This window comes from Manacus candei, unplaced genomic scaffold, assembly GCF_025592945.1.
Source record: "Manacus candei isolate 608988 ecotype Guabito, Panama unplaced genomic scaffold, ASM2559294v1 h1tg000009l, whole genome shotgun sequence".
NCBI lineage: Eukaryota > Metazoa > Chordata > Aves > Passeriformes > Pipridae > Manacus > Manacus candei.
Window position 1 is genome coordinate 1,767,172 of NW_026138057.1, and position 16,622 is coordinate 1,783,793.

At 36.8% G+C, this 16,622-nt stretch overlaps 1 protein-coding gene across 6 annotated transcripts in view; it reads left to right on the forward strand.

Annotated features, from left to right (window-relative positions):
- The window catches only part of LUZP2 (leucine zipper protein 2), a 130,015-nt gene that overhangs the window by 51,910 nt on the left and 61,483 nt on the right, over positions 1-16,622 (forward strand). For all 6 annotated transcript variants that reach the window (XM_051777224.1, XM_051777227.1, XM_051777222.1 and 3 more), the window contains 3 exons: positions 6,961-7,078; positions 8,139-8,209; positions 11,229-11,310. In XM_051777224.1, coding sequence (XP_051633184.1) covers positions 6,961-7,078; positions 8,139-8,209; positions 11,229-11,310 — 271 coding nt within the window. The remainder of the gene's footprint in view (positions 1-6,960; positions 7,079-8,138; positions 8,210-11,228; positions 11,311-16,622) is intronic.

Sequence of the window (16,622 nt, forward strand, 5' to 3'; positions counted from 1 at the left end):
TTTTAATTAAACCACAAAATTAAAGGTAAAATTCCAAAGCAGCTAAGGGATTAAATTATGCAAGTAGCTGCAAAAAGCAACGTTAACCTGACTGTATTGTAAGAGATTTTGGAAAAAAGGCATTTCTGGTTATCTGAGGAGACTAATGTAACACTGTTACATTAGTTAAGGGTAATAACACTGAGGTATTAGTCGAAAGTTTGAGATATGCAATCGGAAATCAGACCAAAGGTACTAAAATGGGCATAAATGATGAAGAATATCAGAACTGAAAAGGGTAAAGTTAGAAAAAGAACAGTTTTGTGTGCTAAATTAAAAAAAACTAAGTCCTGTAGAACTAATCTGAAAAATCAACTCTACATACAGAAGATAAGTCCATGTTTATGCAGTCTGTATCTGAATAGTTGTAAAGAATTTAGTCACTTCCTTTCCAGAAGAGGTCTGTTCCATATTACAGCAGGGTTCATTGCTGTGGGCATCGTGCCTACTGAATAACAAGTTGAAGAAGGAAAAAGGCTCAACACACCCATCTGTGTGTCTGGGCAGAGGAATTATTTTTATGGGAAGTTAATCACAGTGATTATGTGAAGTTAATCACAGTCCTTCCTCTCAAATCTTTGGGCTTTGTTGCCTGTGCACTTTTTTAGTGGATGTATGCAAGTTGCTTTTTTCTTCGGGTCGTTTTTTTTCGGTGTCACGTTGTTCATGATGATTCAACTTGCTGCTTCATTTCCTGGGGCCAGGCATCCATGCCAGCTGCAAGTTTTCGGAAATCTCCTTTTGCTCCTCTGCTCATTGATGGGAACTGAAATTTGCATCTTTTCCCTGATGAGTCATTGATTCTACACTGCCAAGAGTCTGCCAAAAAGATACGAGTTTGTTTTGGTTTATTTATGATAAATGCATTAAAAAATCTGATGAAATAGAAAAATCCTTCTCTACGGGGCTGCTCTTGATCTGCTCATCCCCCAACCTGTATTGATACCTGGGACTGTCCCAGTTCATGTGCAGCACCTTGCACTTGGTCTTATTAAACTTGGTGAGATTCACATGCACCCACTTCTTGAGCTTGTCCAGGTCCCTCTGGATGTCATCCCGTCCTTCAGGTGTGTCACCTGCACCACTCAGCTTGGTGTCATCTGCAGACTCACTGAGGGTGTGCTCAATCTCTTCATCTGTGTCATTAATGAAGATATTAAATAACACTGATCCCAATATGGACCCCTGAGGGCACCACTTGTCACTGATGTCCCATCAGGACTCTGAGCTGTTGACCACGACCCTCTGGATGTGCCCAGCCAATCGATTCCTTATCCACCCTAACAGTCCACCCATCAAATCCATCCCTCTGCAATTTAGGATGTTGTGGGGGACCATGTCAAAGGCTTTACAGCAGTCCAGATAAATACATCTGTAACCCTTCCCTTGTCCACTGACCCAGTCACTCCACCATAAAAGGCCACTGGGTTGGTCAGGCAGGACTCACCCTTGGTGAAGCCGTGCTGGCTGTCCCAAATCACCTCCCTGTCCTCCCTGTGCCTCAGCACAGCTTCTGGGAGGATCTGTTCCATGGCCTTCCCAGCACAGAGGGGAGGCTGACAGGTTGGTAGTTCCCAGGGTAGCCTTTTTTAAAGGTGAGTACAATGATTCCCTTTTTTCCTGGATCTTCACCTGACTGCCACGACTTACAAATATCATGGTGTGTGGCTTAGTAATTACATCAACCAATTCCCTCAGGACTCTGGGATGCATCTCATTGGGTCACGTTGACTTGTGCATGTTCAAGTTCCTCAGGTGATCATGAACCTGATCTATAATAATCAAATATTTTGCACAGCTAATGGTCAGGTAAGGAAAAATGTTCCTCATCTGCTCCTAAATCCCCAGGTTTTGTGTTCAGGATTTTTCCTCCCTGTCCCAGTCTGAAACACAGTGTTTGAGATAATGCTGAAATACAAAGCATGTAATGTGGGTTAACTGTGGAGAACAGTTGTATCTGACAAAGGCTGGATTTTAGCAAGAGCATATCTGCTGATCAACCTAATGCTTTTTTCCCAAATGTAATAGTTAATGCAGAACTGAGTGAAATGATATACAAGTAGTTGAAACTCGGGTTGGATGCTATCATAATACATTTTATATATATATACTATAATTATATATACCCTATATGTACCAAACTTTATCTAGATACTCATTTGTCCTGACATAGTACATGTGAGAAATAAATTCAATCCTTATTTTGAAGCTCAACTTCCAGTGTTTGAGGCAGTAACAGTCACAGGTGGAGTGATCTCTGGGATGTGAATCTTTCTAGTTACTGAATACTTGCCTCAGTTGTTATTCCAAAAATTAGCATCGATTGGGATGTTTATTAATATCTTAAGTATTAAGTCATGTCAGCAGAAGAGTAAAAACAGCTGACTAAGCTTAAAACTAGAAGTGAATAACATTCCCTTGAAAACAGATTATATTGAAATTTACTCTGGCACTACATTAATAAGCTGATGGTAAAAATGAAACAACTTAGAATCAGAGCACTACAAATGACTGTAACATGCAGAGTGTTGCTAAATTGTTCTCTTTCACAATGAACATTTATAAAAGCACTTTAATGTGCTGAAATGATAAATATTCATATGTTGACAATGGCACTTAATTTTGCAGAAAGGTGTCAACTGGTGTAACCTAATATTCAGAGAACAAATGTGATATGTGTATAATTTCATAGTGGAGTGAGGGGTGGTGCCATCATCCTTAAAGACCCATGTGCTTCATTCTGGCAGGTACCTATATAGAGATGAGGTGTCCTTTCATTTTAAATCTTCTCTGACTTCAACAGAAGTTTTCTGATTAGGTCTTCTAATATCTGGTTCAACTGCTTTCCATCTTACATTTTTTCTTAATTAGACAAAAAATCTCATTCAGTAATCAGAGAAGTGTGCTTGTATTCACCAGGATAAAATTTCTGTATTTGTGTTTATATGTTTTGTAACTGATACGTTGTCAAATATGAACTAGAAGGTGAAAATATTTATTTTTTTTTTATTAATCTAACATTAGCTTTGGAAAATATGTTATGCTTTTCATATAATAACACAGCTGCAGAGTATGGGTGTGCTGATGTGGAAAAGTGACGTGGCTGAAACCTTCCAAAGAATGCTTATCAAATACACGTGAGACTAAAATTTGGTTATCTATAATTAAAGAAGGGAAGAATAAGAAAACCAATCAACCATAGATCTTTCCCTTAACCCAGTTCTGAGAATCCTGTTAATATTAAGGAAGTGTAAAAGTGAAGACATGTTCAATTTTGTGGAGAATGTGAGAGCTGTTGAATAATCTAAGTGATTCATGGTTGGACCACTGTATTTGCAAATTTACCCTTTTTCACTTGAATTGCACTTTTTTGGTTTAAATTGGTAATTTAAACCAAGAAGTTCTCAGCATAGAAAATGAGGTGGCCAAAACAGACGGCCTGATCTGAGGGTTTGTTTGTTATCACACACTGCAGAGTTGAATTAATGTATATGTATTTATGTATAAATATATGGGCACTGTTCTTGGACACAATGCAGAGTCAGAGCTTGATATCAGAGGTAATATTGCCCAGAATTAAAAACCCTTGAGGACCTAATAATTAATAGATCTGATAGCTGTGTCTTGTATCTCCATTCTTCAATCCTTTCTTTAAAAAAATACCTTCTGATCGTGTTATGACCACCCTCCTCCCAAAGGTGAGGGTAACTGAGGTTCTTGTAAATATATCCCTTGGGGCAAATTAGAGGGAATTAGGCACTGGATGAGTGGTAGGTGTGTGTATATATATATATATTTTAGAGCAATATGGTTGCAAGGAGGCACGTAGCTGTTCTCATTATTATTATCTATAGTAATAGAACAATATAAAAGTATAAAGCTGTCACTTAAGAAAACGTCTAAGGAAAAGAAAGAAAGGGCAAGTGGAGAGGAAAGATATCCCCATCCTCGGATCCAATGACAAGACTTGAGTGTTGCAGTTCCTTCTGTGTCTTTGGCAGTGTTTGAGATGGGCAGCTGTGCTCTTTAAGTCCTTAGAAATAGTTCTGAGGGCTTGGTTTGGTTTGGTTTGTGACTCTCTGTGGTAAGTTGATTGTTGGCTTTTTGTCTCTACCTCTCTGCATAGTGTGTCATAAAAGATAACAAGCGTGCATAGTTTATATTAATTTTAATATAAGGACACTGGAAATGTCCTAGATTGTGCAGATTGCTGTTTATCAGGTAATAGAGTGAAACCTGTGCCAACTGAATGCCCATGGGGCAGCACAACTGGCAGCTTGGGACAGACAGATGACCATTAAATGCTCGAGCTCACCTGGAATTTGGGGAGAGGGTACTTCAAAGTGATTGTTAAAACAGTGTTACCAACAGCACATAATTTTTTTTAAAACACTGAGTTTGATTTTAAACAAAAACCTGACGTATCAATAGCAAAAAGAGACCATCAAGACTAATGCACATTTTGTGTTGCTTGAAAAGTAATGGAAGTGATGACCTTATTGAAACGACTTGATCACTTCAGCAGGAGGAAATTCCTCCTTGGCATCTGTTCATTGGCAAATGAAACTGGGGGTATTCTCTGAAGCTTGTCAGGCTGACTGCACATAATGTTACTGCTCAGGTGAGCCAGCTCTATTACAGTGATGTATTCCTTCTTTAAAATCCCATGCAGCTGAAGTGGCAGCCAAAAAAATCCTGTAGGTGTTTCTGTATAAAACATAAGCAGGATATTTTATTTATATTGCAGGTAAGGACCAGAATGCTTATATTTATCATGTATTCTAGCACTTGCTGGATTTGATTCATATAGTTCCTATCATACAGTTTGATAGAAAAATTTGAGCCAAACCCTCCATGTGAATAATGCTAAATCCTGTAAGGTTCACAATCTTGGCATACAGGTTTTCCTGTAAACCCATATGTGTTTGGCTACGTGACCACTATTAGAGAGAACTTATTTTTCATCACAGAATGGTTTGGGTTAGAAGGGACCTTAAAGATCATCTAGCTCCAACCCCTCTGCCATGGCAAGGTAAACCTTCCAGCAGAGCAGGTTGCCCAAAGCCCCATTCAGCTGGCCTTGAACTCCTGTTTTGATAACATCAGGTATCTATATCAAGGATAACTCCAGTACCTAGGAGTGCTGTTTAGTGACCAGCAGGGAAGCACAGCTCAGTCCTGGAGTCATCTCCTTGCACTGACTTCACTCCTTGTCTTACTCAGAGGTGCTTCTTGTTACCCCACTAGACCTGCAATTTTTCCTTTCCTCTTGTGGGTGAAGGTAATCAAAATGATCCAAACATAATCAAAATGGTCTGAAACCGCCGTTTCTTGAAGTAACATTCATCCACACACTGAAAGAAAAAGCAAAACTCCCCAAGGGAACTATTTTACTGGTGAGTTTTTTAGTCTCCCAGCTGTGAAATGCGTCAGAAATATCGTGGTTTTTATTTTACCATCCTGGGAAAGCTTAATTTTTGTGTGTGTGTGTAATCTCCCACCTCTTTTTCATTTCAACTTTCCTCCAAAAGAGAGCTTCTACTGTAAAATTCAACAGCTGACCTAACAGTTGTGCTGAAGACTTTAACTGAAAGTGTTGAGTGCTTTGTTGCAAACCACACCACCTCAGTTCTTATTGTGCAGCAGAAATGGTTTCATCAGAAGTGCAGACTGAAAAAAACTGTATACTTTCTAGTTTGCAACATTCTGTCAGAGCTGAATGTAATTATTACTGAAACTTCAATATAATATTGAGATTCTTTGCTGAATGTCTTGTGTTGATGAAAGAGATGTTTTAGTCTCTGTAGTCTCTTCTAGTTGTTTATAGCATCATTTAATACAGAATAATTTTATTTTTTCATAAATATCATATATATTTTATGAGCTGTCTATTTTTAAAGTAGATAGTACTGATATTAGATAGCAAATATAATTTGCTTTTCTGGGTTTCTTTGCTGAAGTGTGTATTCAAAATCCATTACTGTTAAGATTCCTGCTTAATTTCAAGGTCTTGAATCTCATGGTAAAATACTAGTGATGTGTTGCAAATCTCAGTTCTTTTCCCTCCCTTTTTAGAAGCAGAGGTACTGCAAGAAGGGGGAAAAAAAAATAAAATCAAGTTGTAATAGGAATAGGTGTTTCAATTCACTGATTGGTCTTCCTCAAAACAGAAATTTTAATGAAAAAGTATGTTGCTTTAGCATTAACTGTAATGTTTGCCTTTTTTTTCTGAAACAGAACGTGAGAGTTGGGTTTGTATTTCGTTCAGTGTAAAGCGATATGAATTGGATTTATTTCACTGTGGACCTTATAAAAGCTTTAAAATATACGATTACATTCCAAGTAAAAATTACCACTTTGGAAAGGATACAATATTTTGATTTATTCTTTAATTAATAGGTAGTTTTGATTCCCCTGAGCATATTTGTCAATTCTAATTTATACTGTAAGGAGGTTTAAGCGAGAAGAAATTATGGAATGGATTAAACTTTACTAAGTTAAAATAGATTTGAATTGTTCTTCCTTCAGATTACTGGAGGTCTCAAAACTTCACACTTGCAAAGTTTTGCTTTGTTTCTTGCACAGAATATACCTTTTAAAGTAGGAAAAGTCTCACACTGTGTGCCATCACTCGTGCTAAATACATCCTTTCTGCCTCCTGCTCACCCCAGACAATGCATCATTTGCAGTGTTTGGGTTTGATGATTTGCACACTCAGAAGCAGCACATCATTTTGACATCTAAACCACCAATTTATCTGTGTTAGGAGAAATCAAGTTATACAGGTGAACAGTGGGACACAGTCTAATTTGGAATCTATAAAGGACGTTGGAATTAATTAAATTTGGGTGAACAGAGACTGTTTTCAGAGGCATTGACTAATGCTTTGAGATGATGCCATGCTTTTATTTTCTGTGTTAGACAGGGCTATGAAGAACTGGAAAGGCAGCTGAAAGAAGTCTTCAAGGAAAGGAGCAACATACTTCACCAGCTGCTAAAGACTTCTAAAGAACTTCAGGGAATTAAAGTAAACCTTCAGGTTAGGTTCTGTCTCAGTTTTTATAGAATTACTACTTACCTATATTACTTACTTATATTTTCTTACTGATATCTGTTAATTACCCAAAAAAAATATGTTTCTGGTTTGTTTGGTTTTAAACATTAAATATGTGAATAATTATTATTTCATCTATTTTGTTGGGTTTGTAGTTATTATAAACACAGTGTTTTCATGGCAAATTTTACCCTAGTGAGTTGGGCCCTCCCTTTGTCTACTCAATAGCAATGAAGTAACAAGTAGGTTGAATATGCTGCTCTGGATTTGAGGTCCCAAAACCACCAGATATTCAGCTAAGAGTGCACTTGTCTTTTCCCAGAGGAGTCTGTTGGTGTGGTGAAAACTCATTATCAGCAGAGATTTGTCTCTGTGTTTCATGCCTTTTTAAGGGACGCTGTTTTTCTGACAATACATTTTTGTCTCCATGTTGATGGAAGCTAGATGGGAAAAATAAAAGAGGAAAAGCACTGTACCTCTTCACAGGAGAATTATAGTGCTGTGTATCAGTACTGTGCTGTATTATATTATTGTGTTATGTTGTCTTATATTCCAGACTTCTCTGGTTTTAATTAATGGGGTTTTTTTGAGTGCTTTGTCACTCTTTATTGTTGTAGGGTTTTTCTTCTTACCTTTTAGGGAAATGTGCTTCTCCTTGAAGCAAAGTTATTTTAGAATGCAGCACAGCCTAAGGCAGTGTTCAGCAAAATTACACTGTGAGATGTTTTAGGCTCAGCACTGCAGGCATCCAGATATGAGCAAAGAGCTGTAATATTATCTTCTGTATGTACACATTGACCTTTTTCAGACAATTCTAATGCTTTTAGTGATTTGGCTGTTTCGAAATGTACTTATTTGATGAACTCTCCTTAATTATTGGGAAAACAGCTGTGTACATTTAGCTGTGCTTGAGTCACAGTAAAAAAAGTCAGTCTATCCCTCCATTTTTCATAAGTGTCAATTTATTAACAGGGGGCAAATTAATAATTTCATGGATGAATAATTAAAAATCTCTTTGGTAATAGAGTTTTTTCATTGCTATCAGTCTTTGAAAAATGACGAAGCATCAACCAAAAGTGACGTACAGAAACTCCTAGAACTGGGAATAAAGCAAAGGTAAGACCCTCACCTCCCTCCTTCTCTTGCCATTTCCTGACTGAAAACTGTCAGACTGGCAAATTTCACCTTTCTTTTGCTTTATAAACACTACTGCGTTCCAGAGTCTGCTGGTTGCAACAGTGAAAGAAAGGCAGGGAATGCTCTTTTTGAAGCAAATAATGGATTTGCTGATATTGGACATATGGTAGGAAAAGATACTAAAATGCTATGAAGAGACATCTGCTAAAGGAAGGCATTTTGAATTTCTCAGGAAGATTTAGTCATGAAATTTTCCTTAAGAAAGAAAATCAGACTTTTTAGAAATTTAAATTGTTAAAATGTCTCAATATCTGAATTTAGAGATGATGATATAATATATTTATATATATATTTACTCAGTCCTCTTAATTAAATGTTCATGCACGCAGACACTCCAAGTCAGTGGTCATTGTGCAAGGAGTACTTGCACTGGATGATCTATGAGGAAGGGATTTAGGAGGAGAGAGAAGTATTCACTTCAAATTATTCATTGAGCACTTAAAAAGTAATGAGTTTCCATGGCTGGGAATGCAGGTTCCCAGCCTAGTCCTTAGTCTCAGATTTCCTAGTGCTTCATTGCAAGTAAGTCTCATCATTCTGTGTCTCTTAATTCTTGGAATTCTGACCAGCAAATAGAAACATCAATACAATTTTAATAACAAGAAAACGTAACTATAGTGACTGCTTTTGCTGAAAAGATAGTATATAATGTATGCATCTCGACTTCATATTTTTCCTTAGTAAAAACATATAGTAAGAAACTTTATTAATTTCATACTTCTTTCATTGTTAGAAATGCAATAATTAATTTCCATGGCCACGTTATTGTTGATGTTGTATTTATTAGAACTACATATGAAATTGCATTGTTATAGAGAAGCCATGTGAGACAATGACCTTCAAGTCTTCAACACACAACATTTAAGATCCACACTACAATACCAGTAGAAGTCCTTATTTTTACTGTGATAAAGGAGGGTCAAATACATAAGGATCTTTCAGGTTTTCCAGACTAATTTATTAAATGATAAAGGCAAGACTTCAGCTAATGTCCTATTTAAACACTCAGGTGGCTTGGGTGTAGCTTAAGGTGGACATCTCAGCTGTCCTTGGCACAGACTCCATCCTTCATCATACATGGAGGTGGTTTTTTGGTGGTTTGATTGTTGAGCAACTTTCTTTTATGAAATGGGATGTTCAGTAAATAGATAGTCATTGCAGATGGGAAAACTGAGTCTGCTAAGAGAAAATTCTGCTACATACTACAAGTATGCTTCCTAATCTCTCCCTTTAAACACCACTTACAGTCTCTCAAGGTCCACCCAAAAATACCTGTTGACTTTTGCTTCTTGGGAATCCAGCCACTGAGTATCCTGCACAAAAGCAGCTCCCAGAGACAGAGACTAGATCAGTGCAACCTGCTGCTGAGCAGCCCACCCCCTCCTTCAGAAAATAAAAGGCAGTAATAATAAAATAAACAGGACAGTACAAGGAAGTGCCTTGGAGCTACTGCTGTGGCCAGATATTTACAGACTTACTGGGTTTCATTTCCAGGGAAGTGTAGAAGTTCAGCGTGAGAAAGAGGTGTTAAAAATTGTACCAAGGAATCCTCCTCGTAGAATTTCACTAAGGAAAGGTCACAGTTTATTTTCCAGGAGCCTCAGACTGTGTTTCATCTGCAGTAAATCAAGAATGGTGAGCGTAGTGTTATGCTCTAGATCTATTTATTATTGAAACCAAAATTCAAAATACAGCCCAATGTTAATCTTATGATCTTTCTTTGGACAAACACGAGCTGCATTTGATGTAAACACAACTTTGATTGTGCTCTACAATGATGATATAGTAAAGTTTAGAGTGCTAGAATCCTCAGCTTATGTAAGTGAATTTTGTTCTGCTGACTTCAAATTAGATTTTTTTAAAAAAATTCCTTCTGTGTAAATTCCTCAATGCTTCCCAAGTTGCAAGTAAAACTTGGTCTCTTACTATAATGCCCCAAGTTTTATTCTTTCTGTGCATCATGGGCACTTGGAAATCATGGCATCTGTTTGTGCTAATGGAGTATTGGTTTCATGCTGCTCAATCACTTTTTCAATTAAATCTGCTCTGTACCAGCATTGCCGAAATGGCTGAAAGTAGTAGGGCTGTCAGCTAGCAAGAAAGATAATCCAGCAGCTAACAAGTTTTGTTCTTGTATAAACTAAGTGGTTTCCATTCCAGTTCAGTTTTCACTGGGCTAAATTATTATCTGTGTGTAAACCCAGTTTTGTGTTGGTCTTTGCTGGAAGTTCATCCGTGCAACCAACAGCCCCGAAAAAGCTCTGCAGCTGTTTTGAAATATGTTACTCCACTACTTTGCCCCAGCTCCAAAATGTGTCATGTGCTGTGGGTAAAAAATTCTTGCAATGTGGAGAAATTCTCTGCATCAGTAATGCAAAGGGGTTTTTTGTTTCAAATAAAACCCAATCCAAGTAATTATCCTGGGTTTTTTTTATTATTTTTTTCTTGTATGCCAGAATCTTCTACTGAATGTTGTGTCTCCTAAAAAGTGTAAAGTGAAGGCTGAATTTTATCAGAGCATGATTTATTTATTTATTTATTTATTTATTTATTTATTTATTTATTTATTTTAAAGCAGGTATAAATGCTTCTTATTGACAATAGTATGGCTCCATGTCAATGCATTTTGAGTAGCCCAGTTTCCTCACTTTTTTGGTGCCAGTCCTTTTTTGCTAGATATTATACACTGACAGATGTTTTGCACAGCAGGCTATTCAGCAGATATAAACAGTGGCTAATTTTCATCATAGCTAATTTTTGTCTTCTATTCACACTGCAGTTCCTGGGGTTGTTATGACTTTATTCAGAAGGCTCACAGACAAAGTACATCTGTCTGCTACTCTGAATAATTAAAAGTGCCCTTTCTTCAGTCTGAAGAACTATTTCCTGATGGACACTTGTGTTGATGTTTGTGTTTTTTGTGTTTCCAACAAACCAGGGAAGAAATGAAGTCTCTCCAGGAAGCCTTTCAAAAGCAGCTTAAAGAGGCAACAGAGAAAGCAGAGAAGCAGCAGGCTACCGTGAGTGATTCCCTGTCCTTCCCTCATTACTTTTGGGTTTCTTCTGTTTTTTTTTTCCTTAATCTTGCCTTGAGAATGTGTTATTAGTTTAAATAACTTTTTATGTAAAAAAGATAAATGGATTTCATGTATGTGTTAGCACTCTGCAAGCTGCAGAAGAAAGGAGCTGAAAAAAAATGTTTATATGTTCAAAAGCTCTAAGATTCCCTTCTTCCCTATTTTCTGTGGGATTTAGGGATGTGTATAAGCTTTGGGAGTCTGGTGGTCTGGAGACTTGGGCCTAAATCCTCTCCCCTGGTTAGATTACCTTTATGGACCCTCCTATCTCATCCAAACTAATGTACACTGTCATACATCCACTGACTTTTTTTGAATCACTACAGATTTTCAGCAACAAAATGGATAATGAAGTGTCAAGTTTTGACCATACTAAAACTAATTATCAGTGTAGGAAGGTATTATTAAGAGCCATTAAGATTTCATGCTTTATTGAAATTCTGTTTCTGGATAAATTGTACAATTTTTGGTGTAGCAATGTCGTGTTTTGGAGCATAAATTGCCACATTTTGCTATTGCAGGAGAAAAAAAAAAAGTAGAATCACGTTTACTAAGGTGTAAAAAGGAAATTTTTCCTATGTTGGTTAGTAATATTCCTATAACATGGACACCACTGAGCATAAGTTCACTAGACAATCCCCAGAGGTTCCTTCAAACCTTAAATATTCCTTGATTTGAACTCTGTACCTGAAAAAAAGCTGCTAGAAGGGTTTATAAACCTATTTTTTGTTTTGTATTGAATAACCACTGATTTATTTATTAAGATCCCACTGCCTTCCAGGTTCACAAAACAAGAGATCCTCCAAGACAATGGTTTAAAAGTAATTATTGAATTTAGCAAATACTTACAATGATGTGATTTTATGTGGCTTTATGCCCTTGGTGAACAAGATGTAAGAGTGCATGCTTTACATGCTACCTTCTAATTAGAAACAGTGTAGATTTTGGATCAGACTATTCCTTTTGCAAGTTTCTGTCAATTAATATGATTTTTGAAAACACATTTTTTACCTTTGTTGCTCAAAAGTCTGAAGTGTAAAGATACTTTTTTATGTGATCTTGTGTCTCACATGTATTTAGTGAATATTTGGTACATGTAATTTTGTCTAGAAAAAAAAAAAAGAAACTTCTTTCTTCCTGAGAGGTGGAGAGAAGTAATCAAAGCTGTATTGAGCTTGGAAAGGGTAACATATTTTGTGGTTTTTTCTCAAAAGCCAGGGCAGCATATATCCAGAAAAACAAATCTGCACTTCAGTTCTAAGGTGGTTTTGTACTGAGGCAATCTATATAAAATCACAGAATCATAGAATGTTAAGAGGTGGGAGTGTTGTCTTTTTTTCAGGTGCACGAGCGTATTCCCACTGACTTTAAAAGCACAGTGAATTCTAGTCCTACAAATGAAAGGTGGAATACATATTTCATTATTTAATCTTCATATTAGATTTTGATATTCAAGACTAATTCAGTTGTGGGTTGGTTACATAAATCTCAGATGTAGTGCGTGGATTACTTGCTTTGTTTGTTTTTGTGATACAGCACTTCCTTTAATTTGAGCAACACTGCCTTGTGTAAATTCAGTCCCTACCCTAGCTTTGGGAAGAGCACAAGATTTGTTGTACACAAAATCTACTGTTAACTGTGAGCAAAATACCACCTAGTGCAGAAACCAGAAAAAACTCCTCTGAGTTTATAGCAGAGCTTGGCTTGGAGTGTGGGCAGATGGTTAGAGAAACTGAATTCTCAATACTTGCCACTAATAGCATATTAAACTTGCTGCTAATTCTGAGGGAAGCAGAACTGTGTCCTTGGTTTGTGATATTTACTTCTTTATGCCTCAGGGTGCAATGTACATAATGAGGCTCGACAATACAGCGAGACTGAATGAATATTTAAAAAGCACGTCAGGATCCTCACCTGAAAACTGCAGTGGAAATGGAAATAGATATTATTACTGACACACAACGTTACTTTATACCTGTTTTTTTCCATGTGTTTCACATTTTTCTGGAAGCAATGTGTAATCTATGGAAGAAAGTCTAGGCATTTTGAGGCAAGACTAGCTAGAGGATAGGAGCTTGAATCTAATTCTAATTTAATGAATTGTGAGACTAGCTTCTAGCCTAATTAAAGCACATCTTATTCTATAGGATTTGGTGAAGTGAATCCTGATTTTCATCAGAGTCAATAAGAGTAGAATTACATTTCTCAAAGACTAATAAAACAGTGGTGGGAGAGGGAAGGATGGAAATATATATTTCTTTTCTGCACTTACCATGAAGGCACAGTACAGTGCTTACTGTGGGCATGTTAATTGGCTGTTTATATTCAACAGGCAACACCTGCCTGAAGGTGTTCTTTATTAGGTAAATGTAGAAGTGTAAGTAAGAATTTACAGGAATCAAGTCAAATTACATGAAAAGTAACCTGGGAATTATTCAAGGACTCTGACCAAACCAAAAGAACAAAGGACACAGCACAGCAAAACATGAGACTTTGCATCCATGTCTTCTTGTGTAATATATGGCAAGGCTCTTCACTGTCCTTGCACAAATGATTCATCAGAAAGAGAGTTATCAGTGTCCTTGTGCTTGCTTTTCCATTCTTTGACCCTTTAAGGCTGGAGAAACCAACAACTAGCCAAGAGCTAAAGAAGTTGCTGTTCTGAGCAGCTGCTGACCTGTTGGTGGGTACCAACTCTAGTTGGTGGGTGCTGTCTCAGAGGGCAGCCAGTGGAGCTGCTGCTGGGTAGTAACAACTTTCTGAGGGTAGAAGCAGCAGCTCAGGCTTAAGGAAAGTAAAAGGATGTGTAAAGACACTCCTGCTCTTTAGTAATCACACTGAGGGCTGACCTGAGGGGCCTTAACACTCCTTTTCTGGATCCTTCTGGATTGTCTTCTGCATCTGGAGCACTAACACACGAAGAACAGCAGCACTCTGCCTTGAGATGGGGCTTTTCCAGGAAATTTAGGGCAGACCTCAGACACATTCAAGCCTATTGTGTCAGCTGCTCTGCCTGGGATAATAAAATATGCAGAGAAACACTAGTTATGATAAGGATGCTTTAAATTGACTATGCTGCCTAGTTCAACATATCTCTGAAACAGTCTTTGGTGTGAAGGAGTTTCTTTATAGACTATCCCACACTAGAACTGTGTATTATTTTTATACCAAAAAGCATTTCAGAAGGGCCATACTGGGTTTAGTTATACAATGTGCCTGTAAAACGTGTAAGACATTGTTCCAGATAACCTGGTGTCCTCTTTAACAATCAATGAAGGTTAACAGAGCTTTTTTGTGCTGCACTTAACATCAAATACCTAAGTCATTTTTAATAAGTTTTTGTAAAGTGAAAAAAGATATTAATAATGTCAAGCTATTATCTCTAAATGTGAAGTGGAACCACTTCTTCCACAAACAGCATTAGAGGCCACAGACTAATTTTCACTTTAGTTAGCAGAAAGGCACAGGGCAAATGGCATGTGTAACCCTAAAAGTGTTTTATTTTGTTTGGTTTTTTTTTCAATGAATTTGTAGAACAAGTAGTAATTCTGTATTTCTTCATTGGGTTAAAAGGCTCTCAGAGCTTCTTGGAGAAGGGCTCTTTGCTTTGCTGTACTTCGTGCTAACTGCTTGCATGTTAAGAAATAGCCATATTTTTAGCAAGTTTGCAAAGTTATTTCCCATTAACTGCAGTTAAAGTTTATAAAAAGAGCTGGATAGCTCTGGATGTGGGAGAAAATAAAGAATGAAACATGGAAACACTCAAAAATAATTTGTCTAAAGTAAGCTTAGTCTACCTTTTATATGTTGTTCCTGTTAGTATTTTATGTCATGTTAGCAATTTTTAAGAAGATACGTTGATGGAATTGTTTGACAATACAATTACAGTGCTGTCTGTCAAAATAAAGGAGAAAATAGGTCTGTGTAATTTCCTTTTTCCCAGTTGCTCAGTGTTCACTATGAAAAATGAGAATTAAACAACACATTATGAATGACTTATAAAAAGAAACCATACACAATGTGGTTATTTTGAAATCAGGAGGATATCTGCAGTAATAAAAGGCTAATATATGGGGAATATATTAATAGCCCTAATAAATTAGCCCTAATAAAGGCTAATATATGGGGAATTTAATTCAGTGTTACCCTCACGCCTGTGAGATTTTTAATAAAAAGATCAGATGTTCTTTTCACTTCAAAAATATTTATTTTGTTTAGTAAAAGTTTTTATGATTTTATGTTCCCAAAGTCCTAAATGTTTCTTTGACAAAAGTCTTTTCTACTAATCAAACTGTAACTCGCAGCTTAAAAGTTACATCCATGTAAGAAATAGGTAAAAAAACTATTTAGCTCTGCTTTTAATAGTATTTAACACTTCCTGTCTCTGGGATATGGAAGCAGTGTCCTTGCTTAGTGTTGAAGAGTTTATCCTCAGAACAACACATTTTCATCAGGTATTTTCATAATTACAGCACTTAAAGGGAGACAACATGGGAAAAGTGCTGAATGTCAAACAAGAACAAAGTGTGGGTAGAAGGGAGGAAGAAATGCAGGAAGTTTTTTTGGTCAATTATTTATGTTTTGTCCCTCTTAATTTAGAGCTGGGTATAAATGCCTGTTCTTGTTTATTATGCTATGAGGATTTAGTGACTCGAAGCAGAATTTTTACATCTCTTCTGGAAAATGGTGTTGTGTCTTGTCCTTGAGACTGACTAAAAGCACCGTGCAAATGGTCTGATACAGACTGATCTGCCTTAAAGCATGAAATTATCCACACAGGCACACTTCAATGGCTAGATTAGGTTATCTCTGTGTGGGCTCCAGTAGACAAGCCACATAAACCCCTCCTGTGTAACCCTCCATAGCCATACCTCGTGACTAAGTGGCCCTTCAGCTGTCAGAGATTTAGAGGACCTTTAAAAATGCTGTTATAATATGAATGCAAAAATGAATGAATTCTTAATTAATACTGAAATTATTCTTTTTAATGTTGTAAAAATATCTTCTAATTATTCAGATAAGCTTGAACAGTATGTTTACACTCTCTAGGATGTCCATATCAGTGGTATAAAATGCATGTGTATGTGCATAGTAATCAACAAAATTACTGATTTAACCAACATATATTGCTGTTAAATTAATAGTGCTGGATTGTCCTAATTATCTCTTCCCTAGAAGATCCAAGCAATGTAGAGATAATAATTTTGGTGTCAAATCTCATTAATTATTTCATATATATTCATAGTTAGAAGCCA